The 13313-nt window shown below is 49.8% G+C and overlaps 1 protein-coding gene across 2 annotated transcripts in view; it reads right to left on the bottom strand.

Moving 5' to 3' along the window:
• LOC119975940 (collagen alpha-5(IV) chain-like) overlaps positions 1-13313 on the bottom strand; it is a 255363-nt gene that overhangs the window by 75690 nt on the left and 166360 nt on the right. For both annotated transcript variants that reach the window (XM_038815905.1, XM_038815906.1), the window contains exons 26-27: positions 6555-6723; positions 1752-1844 (exon numbers count right to left, since the gene is read on the bottom strand). In XM_038815905.1, coding sequence (XP_038671833.1) covers positions 1752-1844; positions 6555-6723 — 262 coding nt within the window. The remainder of the gene's footprint in view (positions 1-1751; positions 1845-6554; positions 6724-13313) is intronic.

The following is a 13313-nucleotide window of genomic DNA, read 5'->3' as shown; positions in this document are numbered from 1 at the left end:
TGCTGATGGGAAGTAGGTCGTAAACCTACTTCCAACCTACCTGCGCAGGATTCACCGGCCTCCCTCGATTCTTGGGCCTCCCCAGGGAGGCTGCAGTGGGCGCCGATCAATCCTGGTCCACAGGGGAGGAACGGAACCCGGGGGGTTTCCCGGGCCATTGGAGATCCCAGGGTGGTCAGGGTAAGTCAGAGGCCTCAGCAGTCACTGGGGGTTATAGGTGGTCAGGGTGTGCAGGGTGGCTTCCTGCCCCTTGACCTGGAACGCGGGCACCTTGGCACTGCCACGCTGGCACCTTGGCATAGCAATCCTGGCATTGCCAAGATTCCCAGATGGCACTGACATACCAGAGCCATAAGGAGCACTACCTGGGTGCTAGGATGGTAGTACAGGGGTGCCCAAGTGCCAGGGTGGTACTGCCAAGGGTGAGGGGGCAAGAGGGACCATGCCCATAAAATGAGGGTGGAGGGGGGTTTGAAGGGTGGGAGAGCACAGGGCAGGTACGTAGGGGCCTCTGGGAGGTTGGGTAGGTGATGGGTTGGGTCCTGGAATGGAGGGGGTGCTGTAAGGGGGCTTGGGGTGACCTGAAGAGGGGGGATCCGCAGGGACCCCATAACAGGGATGTCCTCACTTCGGGGTTGTGGTGTAGTGTCCATGTATGTGGGGGTGACATTGCCCATTGATGGGGGACCCACAAGCGCACTTAGAGAGCGGGGACCTTTAAAAATGGCAGCCCGGTCTCTGAGTTCAACTCCCCAGTGCTAAAAAAAATTCTAAGTATGTGTTAAACCCGTGAGAAACTCCTCAGGGCCCCAAAAAGTGACTACGTGTCATTGACTAGCGGTGAGGAACTCGCTGGCAGAGCCGGCGGAAACTCCCTGAAAACCCGCCACAAATTAACTTTGAAATTTTTGGGGAGAATTTGAATATTTTTAAGGCAGAGCGAGATCGATTCTTGATCAACAAGGGGGTGAAAGGTATCGGGGTTATGCAGGAATATGGGGTCAATGTTACAATCAGATCAGCCATGATCTTATTGAATGGCAGAGCAGGTTCGAGGGGCCGAGTGGTTGACTCCTGCTCCTAATACATATGTAAGAAAAATTAAAGGACATGGGATAGGAGGTAATACACTGGCATGGATTAAGGATTGGGTAACAGGTGGAAAACAAGAGCGGAGGAATAAAGGGGTCATTCTCGCATTGGAAGGCGAGGATCGCAAGGATCATTACCTGGGCCGCACCTGTTCACAATACATAACAATGATTTGGATGTGGGGAGCAAATGTAGCTCGTTTGTGAGACAAAGCGAGGTGAGAATATGTGTTGTGAGGAAGCGGCTTCAAGGGGATTTGGACAGATTTAGTGAGTGGGCAAGAACGTACAGATGGAATATAATCTGGAAAAATGTGAGGTTAGCCACTTTGTTCGGAGGAACAGATGTGCAGAGCATTTCTTGGATGCCGAGAGATTAGAAAGTGTATGACCGCAATTCTTGCAATCTGTGACGAAGTGGGCCGTCAGCGGGATTGATTCCCACTGGCACGAGATTGTGATGTGCGGCAAAGCAGGCTCGATTGGCTGAAAAGCAAACTCCTACTGCCACGTTCCTCTGACCCCAGTGTGGCAGATAGTAAGTAGCAATGGACGGAATTATTTCCTCTGTACAGTAATTTTGATGATAGTTAGCTTGGGTTGCTTGGTGCAACATTGACTTATTACCGATTTTGTCCGCATCAAAGGATCTGTAGTTACCTTGGGAACCAGGCTGTCCGCCACCTCCTGTTTCTCCACGAATCCCGGGTGGTCCTGGAACTGCAGCCCTCTCGTTCCTGTCTCCTTTTTCACCTACAACAGAGACCCTCAGTGAGAGAGTTAAGCAGTACTGTGCTTATAACTATAAAACAACACCTTGTACCAAATCTAGAATGCTATTTCATGGCATCTTGATTGCATAAGATGAAATTGCCAGCAGAAACAATCCCTAGTCTCCTGTTTTAAAAAAAATCAGAGTTGAACTGCTGTGGTGTGGTGAATGTATTACTGCTACCATTCACCATTGTATTGTCGTATGTTGATGCCCTTGTGGGCTCCGCCTATGGCTCCGCCCCCTCGGGGGAGGTTTATAGATCTGCAGCCTGTAGGCGGCACTCAGTACAGAGCAGTCGCAGGCAGGCACAGTTCTAGCTGATTAAAACCACTGCTCACTTCAACTCTCCACCTCGTGTGAATTGATGGTCGCATCAATTAAATCAGCTACAATATCACTATGGAAGCAGCCCTCAAACCTGATCGAGTGGAGCACGACCCACAGGCAGCAGAAGCCAAAGGAATTTTTTCACACTGGCTCTGCTGTTTTGAGGCCTACCTCATCGCCTCCTCCTCGCCCACCGTCACCGAGGAACAGAAACTGAGTCTCCTCCACGCTTGAGTGAGCTACAGAATCTCTGTGCAGATCGAGGAAGCAACCACGTACGCAGACGCGGTCGCGATCCTGAAAAGGCAGTACGTGAAGCCAGTGAACGAAGTGTTCGTGCGGCATCTCCTCACCACTTGTCATCAAGGCCCCGGGGAATCGCTGGAGGAATACCTATACGACCTGAAGGTATTCGTTCGAAACTGCAACTTCAAGGACGTCACGGCCTCGCAGCATGTGGAACTCGCCATCCGGGACGCCTATGTGGCTGGAGTCCGGTCCAACTACGTCAGATAGCGCCTGCTCGAAAAGGGCGCCCTCGACCTAGAAGAGACGGTAAAATTATCCACCTCCGAGGTCCCAGGTTCGATCCCGGCTCTGGGTCACTGTCCATGTGGGGTTTGCACATTCTCCCCGTGTTTGCGTGGGTTTCGCCCCCATAACCCAAAGATGTGCAGGCTAGGTGGATTGGCCAAGCTAAATTGCCCCTTAATTGGAAAAAAATGAATTGGATGCTCTAAATTTATTTAAAAAAAACTATCCACCTCCTTAGAAGTAGCTTTTCAGAGCCTCAATGATGCCCTCAATGAGCCCCTCCGACCACGCGATCCCTTCGTGGACACCCGACCAGAGGGTGTCCCAGGCCTGTGCCACGCGGCTGCCCGCCCAACCCAGGGGGCTGCCCTGCTATTTCTGCGGCCAGAACACGCACCTCAGGCAGTGTTGCCCGGAACACGACCTGTAGCAACTGCGGCAAGAAAGGCCACTTCGCCATAGTCTGCCTGGCCAGATCTAAAGCTCCTCAATCACAGGCCCGACTTTCAGACTCACGGGCCCGCAAACCCCGCAGCGTGGCTGTGTGCCTGCGGTACCGCCACCTTCGGACGCGTCATCAGCCTCGTGCTGTCCGTGGGGGCAGCCATCTTTAACCCTATCCGGCACGTGTGACTCATGGGGGCTGCCATCTTGGCTGCCATCTTCAATGCCGCCCGACACGTGAGACCGATGGGGGCCGCCATCTTGGGACCACCCCACCACCTCCGACCACGCCGGCTACCCGCAGCTCGGCGCTGTCACCCTCAACTAGTCACGGCCCAAGCACCTCAGGAACTCGATGATGACTGTCCGGGTCATTGGGCACGAAACGCCCTCCCTGTTTGACTCTGGGAGAACGGAGAGCTTCATACATCCAGACACGGTAAGGCGCTGTTCCCTCCAAATTTCCGCTGCACTCCAATCTCCCTAGTTTCCGGATCACATTCAGTGCAGATCCGGGGGTACTGTGCCGCAAACCTCGCGATACAGGGCTCGGAGTACGCCAATTTTAAACTATATGTCCTTCGCCATCTCTGCGCTCCTCTCCTGTTGGGACTGGATTTCCAGTGCAACCTCAGGAGTCTGACCCTGAAGTTCGGCGGGCCCCTACCCCCTCTCATCGTATGTAGCCTCGTGACCCTTAAGGTCGCCCCTCCCCTGCTCTTCGTGGACCTCAACGCCGACTGTAAGCCCGTCGCCACCAGGAGCAGGTTGTACAGTGCCCAGAACAGGACTTTTATCAAGTCAGAGGTCCAGCGGCTCTTGAGGGAAGGGATCATCGAGGCCAGTAATAGTCCCTGGACAGCCCAAGTGGTGGTCGTCAGGACCGGGGAAAAGAACCGGATGGTTGTAGACTACAGCCAAACCATAAACCGGTACACGCACCTTGATGCGTACCCGCTTCTCCGGATAGCGGACATGGTGAATCAGATTGACACTAGCGGGTGTTCTCCACGGTAGATCTGAAGTCCGCATACCACCAGCTTCCAACCCGCCCGGAGGATCGCCACTACACGGCGCTCGAGGCAGACGGCCGCCTCTTCCACTTCCTCCGGGTCCCCTCGGCGTCACCAACGGGGTCTCGGGCACTTACATGTTCATTCTGTATGCCTGGGATGGAAATGTACTCTGTGCTGAATATAGACAATTTTTATATATCTTGTATTATATCTGGTGCAGTAATGCTGTTAAAAGCCTGGGCAAATGTATATATATATATATATATATAGATGTTGCAGTAATATGTTTTTAAAACCTTGGTTTATCATACAGGCAGGCGGTGTATCTGCAAAATGTGCAATTAAGATGTTGTAAAGCAAGATCATCATTCACTCTCACCATTTATTTGTTTACAAAGAGAGGCCACATGGAACTTTGTTATGATTACTAGGGATTCCCTGGAGAGTAGATAATTTGAGACACTGTGGCCGGGATTCTCCGGTATCCGGCGGGCGGGCCATACCGGCACCAAAGAGTGGCGTGAACCACTCCGGTGTCGGGCCGTCTGGAAGGTGCAGAATCCTCTGCACCTTTGGGGGCTAGGCCAGCGCTGGAGTGGTTGGCACTGTGCTACCCGGTGCCGAAGGGCCTCCGCCGGCCGGTGCGAGTTGGCGCATGCACAGGAGCGCCAGCGTGTTCCCAGAACCGCAGCCGTGATTCCTGCACATGCGCAGTGGGTCTCTTCTCTGCGCCGGCCATGGTGGGGCTCTACAGCGGCCAGCGTGGATGGAAAGAGTGCCCCCACGGCACAGGCCCGCCCGCAGATCGGTGGGCCCCGATCATGGGCCAGGTCACCGTGGGGGCCCCCCCTCTGGGGCCAGATCCCTCCCGCACCCCCCCTCCTCCCCGAGGTTCGCAGGCCGCCCGCAGAGCCAGGTTCCGCCTGTAAGAACCTTGTGTAATTCACACCGGCTCTACTGGCTGGAAATAGGCGTCCGCGTGGCCTACCGCGAGCGCAGAATCGCTGGGGGAGGGGGGCGCTGCCAACGGCCCCCGACCGGCACGGCGTGATTCCCACTCCCGCCAAAAAACTGGCGCCAGAGAACTTGGCAGCTGGCGTCGGGGCGGGATTCACGCCGTCCCCCGGCGATTCTCCGGCCCTGCAGGGGGTCGGAGAATCCCACCCTGTGTTTAGATTTATGTAAGTAGGTCATGCAATCTGAGTGGGATAAAGATCATGTAATTAATGGGAGGAGCCAGGACTCTCTGTAGTTCTGCAGTTTCATATGGGTTTGGAAATCTGCTCGGAGTTTTTAAGTTGAGCAGCGGTTTTCGCCAAATGCTGTTAAGTTGAGCAGCAGTCTGACGAAGACAGAACGATCTGCAGGTTGTTTCCTCAAAGGGCCTCTTTCTCTTCGAGCAGTCTTTCCAAGAAATGGCTGTGTAAGTGTTTGCTAACTTTATTTCTAAATGGTTTTTGACATGAAATGGACTTTGCTTAATTGGAGATAAAGGTGTAAGTTAGGAGTAAATGTGTTTCCTTTTCTTTTAAGAATTGTTTAACTGCTAATTGAAAAGCTATTTTCTGTGATGTTAATGTGTTTAATCCTGTGTTAAGAATAAAGATTGTTTTAATATAAAAGCTATCTATTGGTCAGTGGAATCACTCCGGGAGTGAAGTATCTTTCCTCACGGTTTAAAAAATGTGTTTGGGGGTCTTGTCCGGTATCCTAACAAATACTGGGGTCTGGTCCGGGAACATAACAATTCCATTTTTCAATACAAATTGTGTCTACCTCTAAAAGTGCAAACATTAAACAAATCAAGTGGCGTTTAAGGCTCCACAGCATTCTGGTGCTGAGTTTTTTTGCTACCCCTCCATCCTTGTGCAGAACAGGAGTTGGTGCAGCCTTAGGTGGTGCTTGACCGTTAACAGGCCGACCTCCTGGTCAAGCTTAGTACCAGCCAAAAAGGGTGGAAAAAATATGAGCTTAAAAGCAGCATTTTCTTGACGAGGTAATGGCTTATCTGATTGTGGCCTTGTGACCCCCATACCTTTTGACTCCCATCAATGGTCTCCCTTTCCTCACCTTTGGATCCCAAGAAAGGGCAAGAAAATTCTGATTTTTAGTTTAGTTTGTCATTCATCGACTTTGAATTGCTCGTCGTGTCACATAAATTATTTATAAAGTTTAATTTATTAGTGGATTGTGTTTAATAAGGTGTAATGAAATAAAAAACAAACAGGTTCTTAGCCCTTTGTTGAACTTGCTCAGCAGGCCAGTCAATGCTGCCCACAGGAAAGTACATGGAATGAGGGACTATGGGCATTTATTAGTCCACGTAGACTTTCAAATCTCACTACAACTCCAAACTGTCATACAAACCTGGGACACCATCAACTCCCCGAAATCCAGGCACGCCACGATTTCCTTTGGGTCCTGGTGTACCTGGATGTCCAAATCCAGGTGGTCCAGCGGTGCCCGCAGGTCCTGAGACACCAGGGTTTCCAGGGGGACCTTGTGGACCTCTGTCACCTTTTGATGAAAATGGTGCCTGCAAACAAAAGGTTTTGTAAAATTAGCACTTATTAAATAATCTAATGAACGAGGAAGAATTGTGAATTTTAGGCTTAAAAATAACTTTCCCAATAGGAACATTTATAACAGTTCTTTTACTTCATTATGGCCTAGGTTCATCTCTTAAAAGTTGTTATTCATTCTTAGGGTGTGGACATCACTGGAAAAGCCAACATTTTTTGCCCAATCCTTCCTGCTCTTAAAAAGGTAGTGATGGGTTTTCTTCTTGAACCACCGCACTCTATCTGGTGAAGGCGCTCCCACAGTGCAATAAGGGAGGGAGTTCCAGGAGTTTGACACAGTGTGGTGAATCACAATCTAGTAATTCACACTGTTATATTGTATGTGTAGTGTTCTTGTAAGCTCGGTATACGAGCAGTTGCGCGGCTCTGCCCATAGGGGGAGGTGAGGAGTTTGTACTGGGCTCCACCCTTGGCTCCGCCCATGGTTCCACCCATGGCTCCTCCCACTACTCGGAAGTATAAAGCTTTGCAGTCGTGAGCCTGCCTGCCAGTTCATCTCGTCGCAGGCAGGCTCTGTTGTAAGACTATTAAAACCACTGTTCACTTCCAACCACGTGTCTTGTGAATTGATGATCTCATCACACAGGGATAAACAGGAATGGTGATCTAGCTCCAAGTCAGGCTGGTGTGTAACTTTGAGGCGAACATGCATGTGATGGTGTTCCTGTGCGACTGCTACCCTTGCCTTTCTGGGTGGTGGAAACAATGCCCGTTGAAGATGCCTCAGACCCAACATGCACACTTTTGGGGATCTGGGGGCAGGAGTTTTGTTTTAAATGTTCAAATGGAGGCAGGTGAGTATGGCTGCAATTTTGTGATATTTGAGCACGGGCGACAGTCTGTGTAAGTACATTCAACTTTGGTAAGCATCCAGGATCGCTACTGAATGGACTGTCATGTGAAAATTAATTTAAATATTGTCCTAATAGAACTTATAAATCAAATCTTTTGTTCGACTTACACTGATGAAGATTTGTGCCAGTTGCCCTTTAACAATGAACAGCTTGCAGTAGATTAAGGCCCTGCCTTCTCAAACTTGCCCCTCGCCTGAGGTGCGGTGATCCTCAGGTTAAATCACCAGCAGTCAACTCTCCCCCTCACAAGGAAAAGCAGGCTATGGTCATCTGGGACTATGGTGGCTTTACCCGACCTTAATGTGAACAACTGGTTTAAAGCAGATCAAGACTCCGAGATAAAAATTTCTGAATAACGGTAAGTGTTCCTGCAATATAATTCTTGTAAAACCTGAACAATTGTAGGATTTTCATAGATTCATAGAATTTACAGTGCAGAAGGAGGCCATTCGGCCCATCGAGTCTGCACCGGCTCTTGGAAAGAGCACCCTTCCCAACCCCACACCTCCACCCTATCCCCATAACCCAGTAACCCCACCCAACACTAAAGGCAATTTTGATCGACTATTTATGGCCGGGATGCCTCGTCACCAGAAAAACGCTGCCCAAAATGACAAAGATCCATGAAAGAAGCAAGAATACAGGTTAAACTCTCAGTAGCATCCTCTCTTGTATCATTGGGTTTCTTCAGCCTCGCCGGGCGTGCTGTATACATCATTTTCCAGTCAGTTAGATATTTTATCAGATACAATAAGGGGCGGGATTCTGTGGGAATTGGCGGGGTGGGCAACTCTAGTGCGAAGGAGTGGCGTGAACCACTCCGGCGTCGGGCCTCCGCACCTTCAGGGGCTAGGCCAGCGGCGAAGTGATTTGTGCCGTGCCGGCCGGCAGGGAAGGGGCTTGGTGCCACGCCAACCGGCGCCGAAGGGCCTCCGCCGGCCGGCGTGATTTGGCGCATGCGTGGGAGCACCAGCATGTGCTGGCGTCATCCCAGCGCCTGCGCAGAGGGCTTCATCTCCACACCGGCAATGGCGGACCAGTACAGCCGCCGGTGCGGAGGAATAGAGTGCCCCAACGGCACAGGCCCGCCCGCGATCGATGGGCCCCGATCGCGGGCCAGGCCACTGTGGGGGCACCTCCCGGGGCCAGATCCCCCCGTGCCCCTCCGAGGACCCCGGAGGCCGCCCGCGCAGCCAGGTCCCGCCGGTAAGTACCTACTCTAATTTACGCCGGCGGGACAGGCCGAAAACGGGCGGCCACTCGGCCCATCGCAGGCCAGAGAATTGCCGGGGAGGCCGTTGCCAGCGGCCGGCGACTGGCGCGATTCCCACACCCCCCGCCAAATCCCCACGCCGGAGAATTCGGCATCCGGCGGGGGCGGGAGTCACGCCGCCCCCCGGTGATTCTCCGAGCCGGGGGGAGGGGGGGGGGGGGGGGGGGGGGGGTTGGAGAATCCCGCCCAAGATTTTGGTAATGGTACTGACCCAGTAACCCAGAAGCTCAAAACCCACCAAAGTGTGTTGTGAATTGAAGTCAGTAAAGCTGGTAATATGTGGACTAGCGCCAGAAAACAAATGACCACGAAGGCTGTGACCGTGATTTCAAAAATCCAAGATGTTGGGCAGCACGTAGCGCAGTGGTTAGCACTGCTGTCTCATGGTGCCGAGGGCCCAGGTTTGATCCCAACCCCGGTTCACTGTCCGTGTGGAGTTAGCACATTCTCCCCGCATCTGCGTGGGTCTCACTCCCACAACCCAAAGATGTGCAGGGCAGGTGCATTGGCCACGCTAAATTGCCCCTTAATTTAAAATAAAATCCAACAAGTTCACAAATGCCATTCTGGAAAGATGTCCTACCGCATCCACTTGATCTGGTTTACAGATGATTCCAGTCCAAGGCTAGTGGCAGATGCTTAACGCTCTATGAAGTAATTGATCAAGTCATTCAGATGGAATCAAGACGGTGGTTCACCACCAACTTCTTGACTCAGCTAGGGAAGATAATGAAAATGGTCTTGACCCCAAGACCATAAGTTGTTGGAGCAGAGGTAGGAGCATTCAATTAGATCATGGCTGATCTGATATAATCCTTAATTCCACTTACCCGCCTTATCCTTATAACCCTTGATTCCCCCACTGATTAAAAATCTGTCTATGTTGAGAACATATCCTGAGAATAATGAAAGAAAATGCCAGCTGTACAGTCCAGTCAGATGGTCACTCTAGTGTCCTAACTAGTTAAGTGTGTGAAGCACATCGGATATGCCTTTTGGGACATAGGGGGAGATGGCAGTGCAGTGGTAATGTCATTGGACCAGTAACCCAGAGATCCAGGCTAATGCTCTGGGCACAGGAGATGGAATCCCACCACAGCAGTTGCTGGAATTTGAATTCAGTGAATAAATCTGGAATAATGAAAATGAAAAGTGTAAATCACTTATTGTCACAAGTAGGCTTCAAATGAAGTTAGTGTGAAAAGCCCCTAGTCGCCACATTCCGGCGCCTGTTCGGGGAGGCTGGTACGGGAATTGAACCGTGCTGCTGGCCTGCCTTGGTCTGCTTTAAAAAACAGCTATTTAGCCCAGTGTGCTAAATCAGCCCCTAAATTAATATGACTATGGAGCTAATCTCAGTAATGGTAACCATGACAACAATCAGATGTTGCAAAAAAAACATCTGGTTTACTCAGGACCTTTAGGAAAAGAACTCTGCCATCCTTACCTGGTCTGGCCTATATGTGACTCCAGACCCACAGCAACATGGTGGACACTCAATTACCCCCTGAAATGGCCTAGCTAGCCAAGCCACTCAGCTCAAGGGCAATTAGGGGTGGGAAACAAATGTGGTCGGCCTTTCCTGTGATTCCCACATCCCATGAAGAAGAAAAAAATCCTGTTCAGCCATTTATTCCGAGGTATCAGCCTTCCTTCAGTGAGACTTCTCTGAGCAGGAGGTTGTGCATTTAAACACACTCCAGAGGTTTCAACACTGGCTGTAGAAAATAGGGTGACCTGTAAAATTAGGTGAGCGATTCACGATCACTAATTTTAGACATAGACATAGAATTTACAGGGCAGAAGGAGGCCATTTGGCCCATCGAGTCTGCACTCGTATGCCATGAAAAAGAGTAGAAGAATAAATTCATTGAATCTTCAGTAATTAAAATGGGGTAGAAGGGCTTTAATAATTTTACGGGTCCAGTGTTGCTCGGCAGAATATTAGGGACTGATTTGCTTATTGCTGCTGGGCCAGAATTTGGTAATGTGGTGAAGAAGATTGCAGCACAGCATTTACCATAAACCTTCTCACTGCTGTTCCACCTGTCGCTGTTCAAAATGGGGAGCCGAGGCCTCTGCCAGAAACAGGCAGGTGCCCCTTTAGCCCATGCAGTTGGGGATCTGCTAGTGCTAGTGAGGCTTTGATCCAATAATAATAATCTTTATTAGTGTCACAAGTAGGCTTACTTTAACACTGCAATGAAGTTACTGTGAAAAGCCCCTAGTCGCCACACTATGGCGCCTGTTCGGGTACACTGAGGGAGAAATCAGAATGTGCAATTCACCTAAGAAGCCGCCTTTCGGGACGTGTGGGAGGAAACCGGAACACCCGGAGGAAACCCACACAGACATGGGGAGAATGTGCAGACTCCGCACAGATAGTGACCCAAGCTGGGAATCGAACCTGGGTCCTTGGCGCTGGGAAGCACCAGTGCTAACCACTGCGCTACCGTGTCACCCATACAGGGGTGTTGGTGTTGAGGAGATGCTGGAGGCTGCATTGAAAATATTATAGGTAAGCTTTTAAATGTTTTTTTGAGGAGCACATGAATTGAGCAAACTGCAAAACAGGGGAAAACTGACCTGCAAACTTCAACATTTAGAAACTCTTACGCCAGTAGCACTACAATTTATTGCTCAAAAATCTATTTTTGTGCCCAACACAAATGTCAGGAAGCAGTTGTTCGTACAGACTACCTTCAACAGCTGAATTGGTCACTAAGAAATCATTCAATGGGAGCATAGATATTCTAGAAAACTGGGGATAAATGGCCTGAAGCCCTTTTTACCTGAAGAAGAGTCGTACGACTCGAAACGTTAGCTCGGTTTCTCTCTCCACAGATGCTGCCAGACCTGCCGAGCTGGTCCAGCACTTCCTGTTTTCATTCCAGATTTTCGGCATTCGCAGGATTTTGCTTTCCCTTTTCAACGAAACCCTCTTTGTGATGTGAATCAAGCAATCTATATTCTTTATTGGAACGATTAGCAGTGGTGGAACGGAGACACACACCTCTCACCATGTTTAGAAGTATATTTCTACCTTTCGCATTGACTGCAGTTGGGAGTAACTGAGAAAGTGATTGATGAGGTCAAGTGCTGCGGCGCAGATGCGGCAAATCCATCGAGCCTTTGATGTCATTGGAGGAAGTGACAATCAATCAATCAATGGCATGCCCCTTGAGGTCCACCCAATCAATATTCTGGTACACGGTTTTAAAGCTTTTAAGCAGAATTTAATTATTTTAACTTTTGAAAACACCTTTCAATTGTTTTCATTAAATGAAATGAAAATTGCTTATTGTCACGAGTTGGCTTCAATGAAGTTACTGTGAAAAGCCCTAGTCGCCACTTTCCGGCGCCTGTTCAGGGAGGCTGGTATGGGAATCGAACCGTGCTGCTGGCCTGCCTTGGTCTGCTTTAAAAGCCAGCGATTTAGCCCAGTGTGCTAAACCAGCTCCTATTAGTTTGCCTTTAAGTAATTACAAGTGGCTTTGAATGTTTACAGGTGCCTTTAGGTATTTTCATCAGTCCGGGGCCCAGGGCAAGGCTACTGGAGCCAGACAATCTGGGCCAGTACATTTCTGATGTGGGGTGTGGGTTTTTTTGAAAATTCTTTATATCTGCAGTACCCATTGTTCCTTTAGGTGGCACTATGATACACACATCCAATATTGAAGTCTTTTCATCGAATAGTGAAATCATAAGAATGGTTGCAATGCCAAAGGGGGCCATTTGGCCTATTGCATCATGCTAGCTCTCTGTGAAAGCAACACAGCTAGTCCCACTCCCATGTCTTTTTCCCGTAGCTTGCAAAGCTATTTTTTGTTTAGATAATTATCCAATTTCCTTATGAATTGGGTCAAAGCAAATTGCTGCGGATGCTGGAATCTGAAACCAAAAAGAAAGTGCTGGAAAATCTCAGCAGCAACTGAAAGGGGAGAAAAGAGCTAACGTTTCGAGTCCAGATGACCCTTTGTCAAAGCTAAAGACAGAGAAAGTGGGAAATATTTATACTGTGAAGTGGGAATGAAAGATGAGTCATATCCACAGAAACCCAGGGAAACAGGGTGCTAATAGCCACAAAAAGCAAGGGGAAAGAATGCTAATGGCAGTCCCCAGAGAGAACAAAAAGTACGGAAGGCCAAACTGCAGAGAAACTAATATCAGAGGGTAAACTGTGACAGATATAGATGTGGAGGGAGGGGAAGGGGGAGGCAAAGGGGAGAAAGGGTAACGAAAGGTGGATAAGATGGGGGGTGGGATGTGAACATATATAAAGAAAGACAAGAGAGAAAGAGATGGTAAAAGACAGTTAAAATTAAATGGGATGAAAACAAATGGGTCGAGGTGAGGTAGAGCTAATCATCTGAAGATGTTGAATTCGATGTTGAGACCAGAAGGCTGTTGCATGTCT

This window comes from Scyliorhinus canicula, chromosome 13, assembly GCF_902713615.1.
Source record: "Scyliorhinus canicula chromosome 13, sScyCan1.1, whole genome shotgun sequence".
NCBI lineage: Eukaryota > Metazoa > Chordata > Chondrichthyes > Carcharhiniformes > Scyliorhinidae > Scyliorhinus > Scyliorhinus canicula.
The sequence above is the reverse complement of the archived record's forward strand: the minus strand, read 5'-3'. Positions and strand labels throughout refer to the sequence as shown.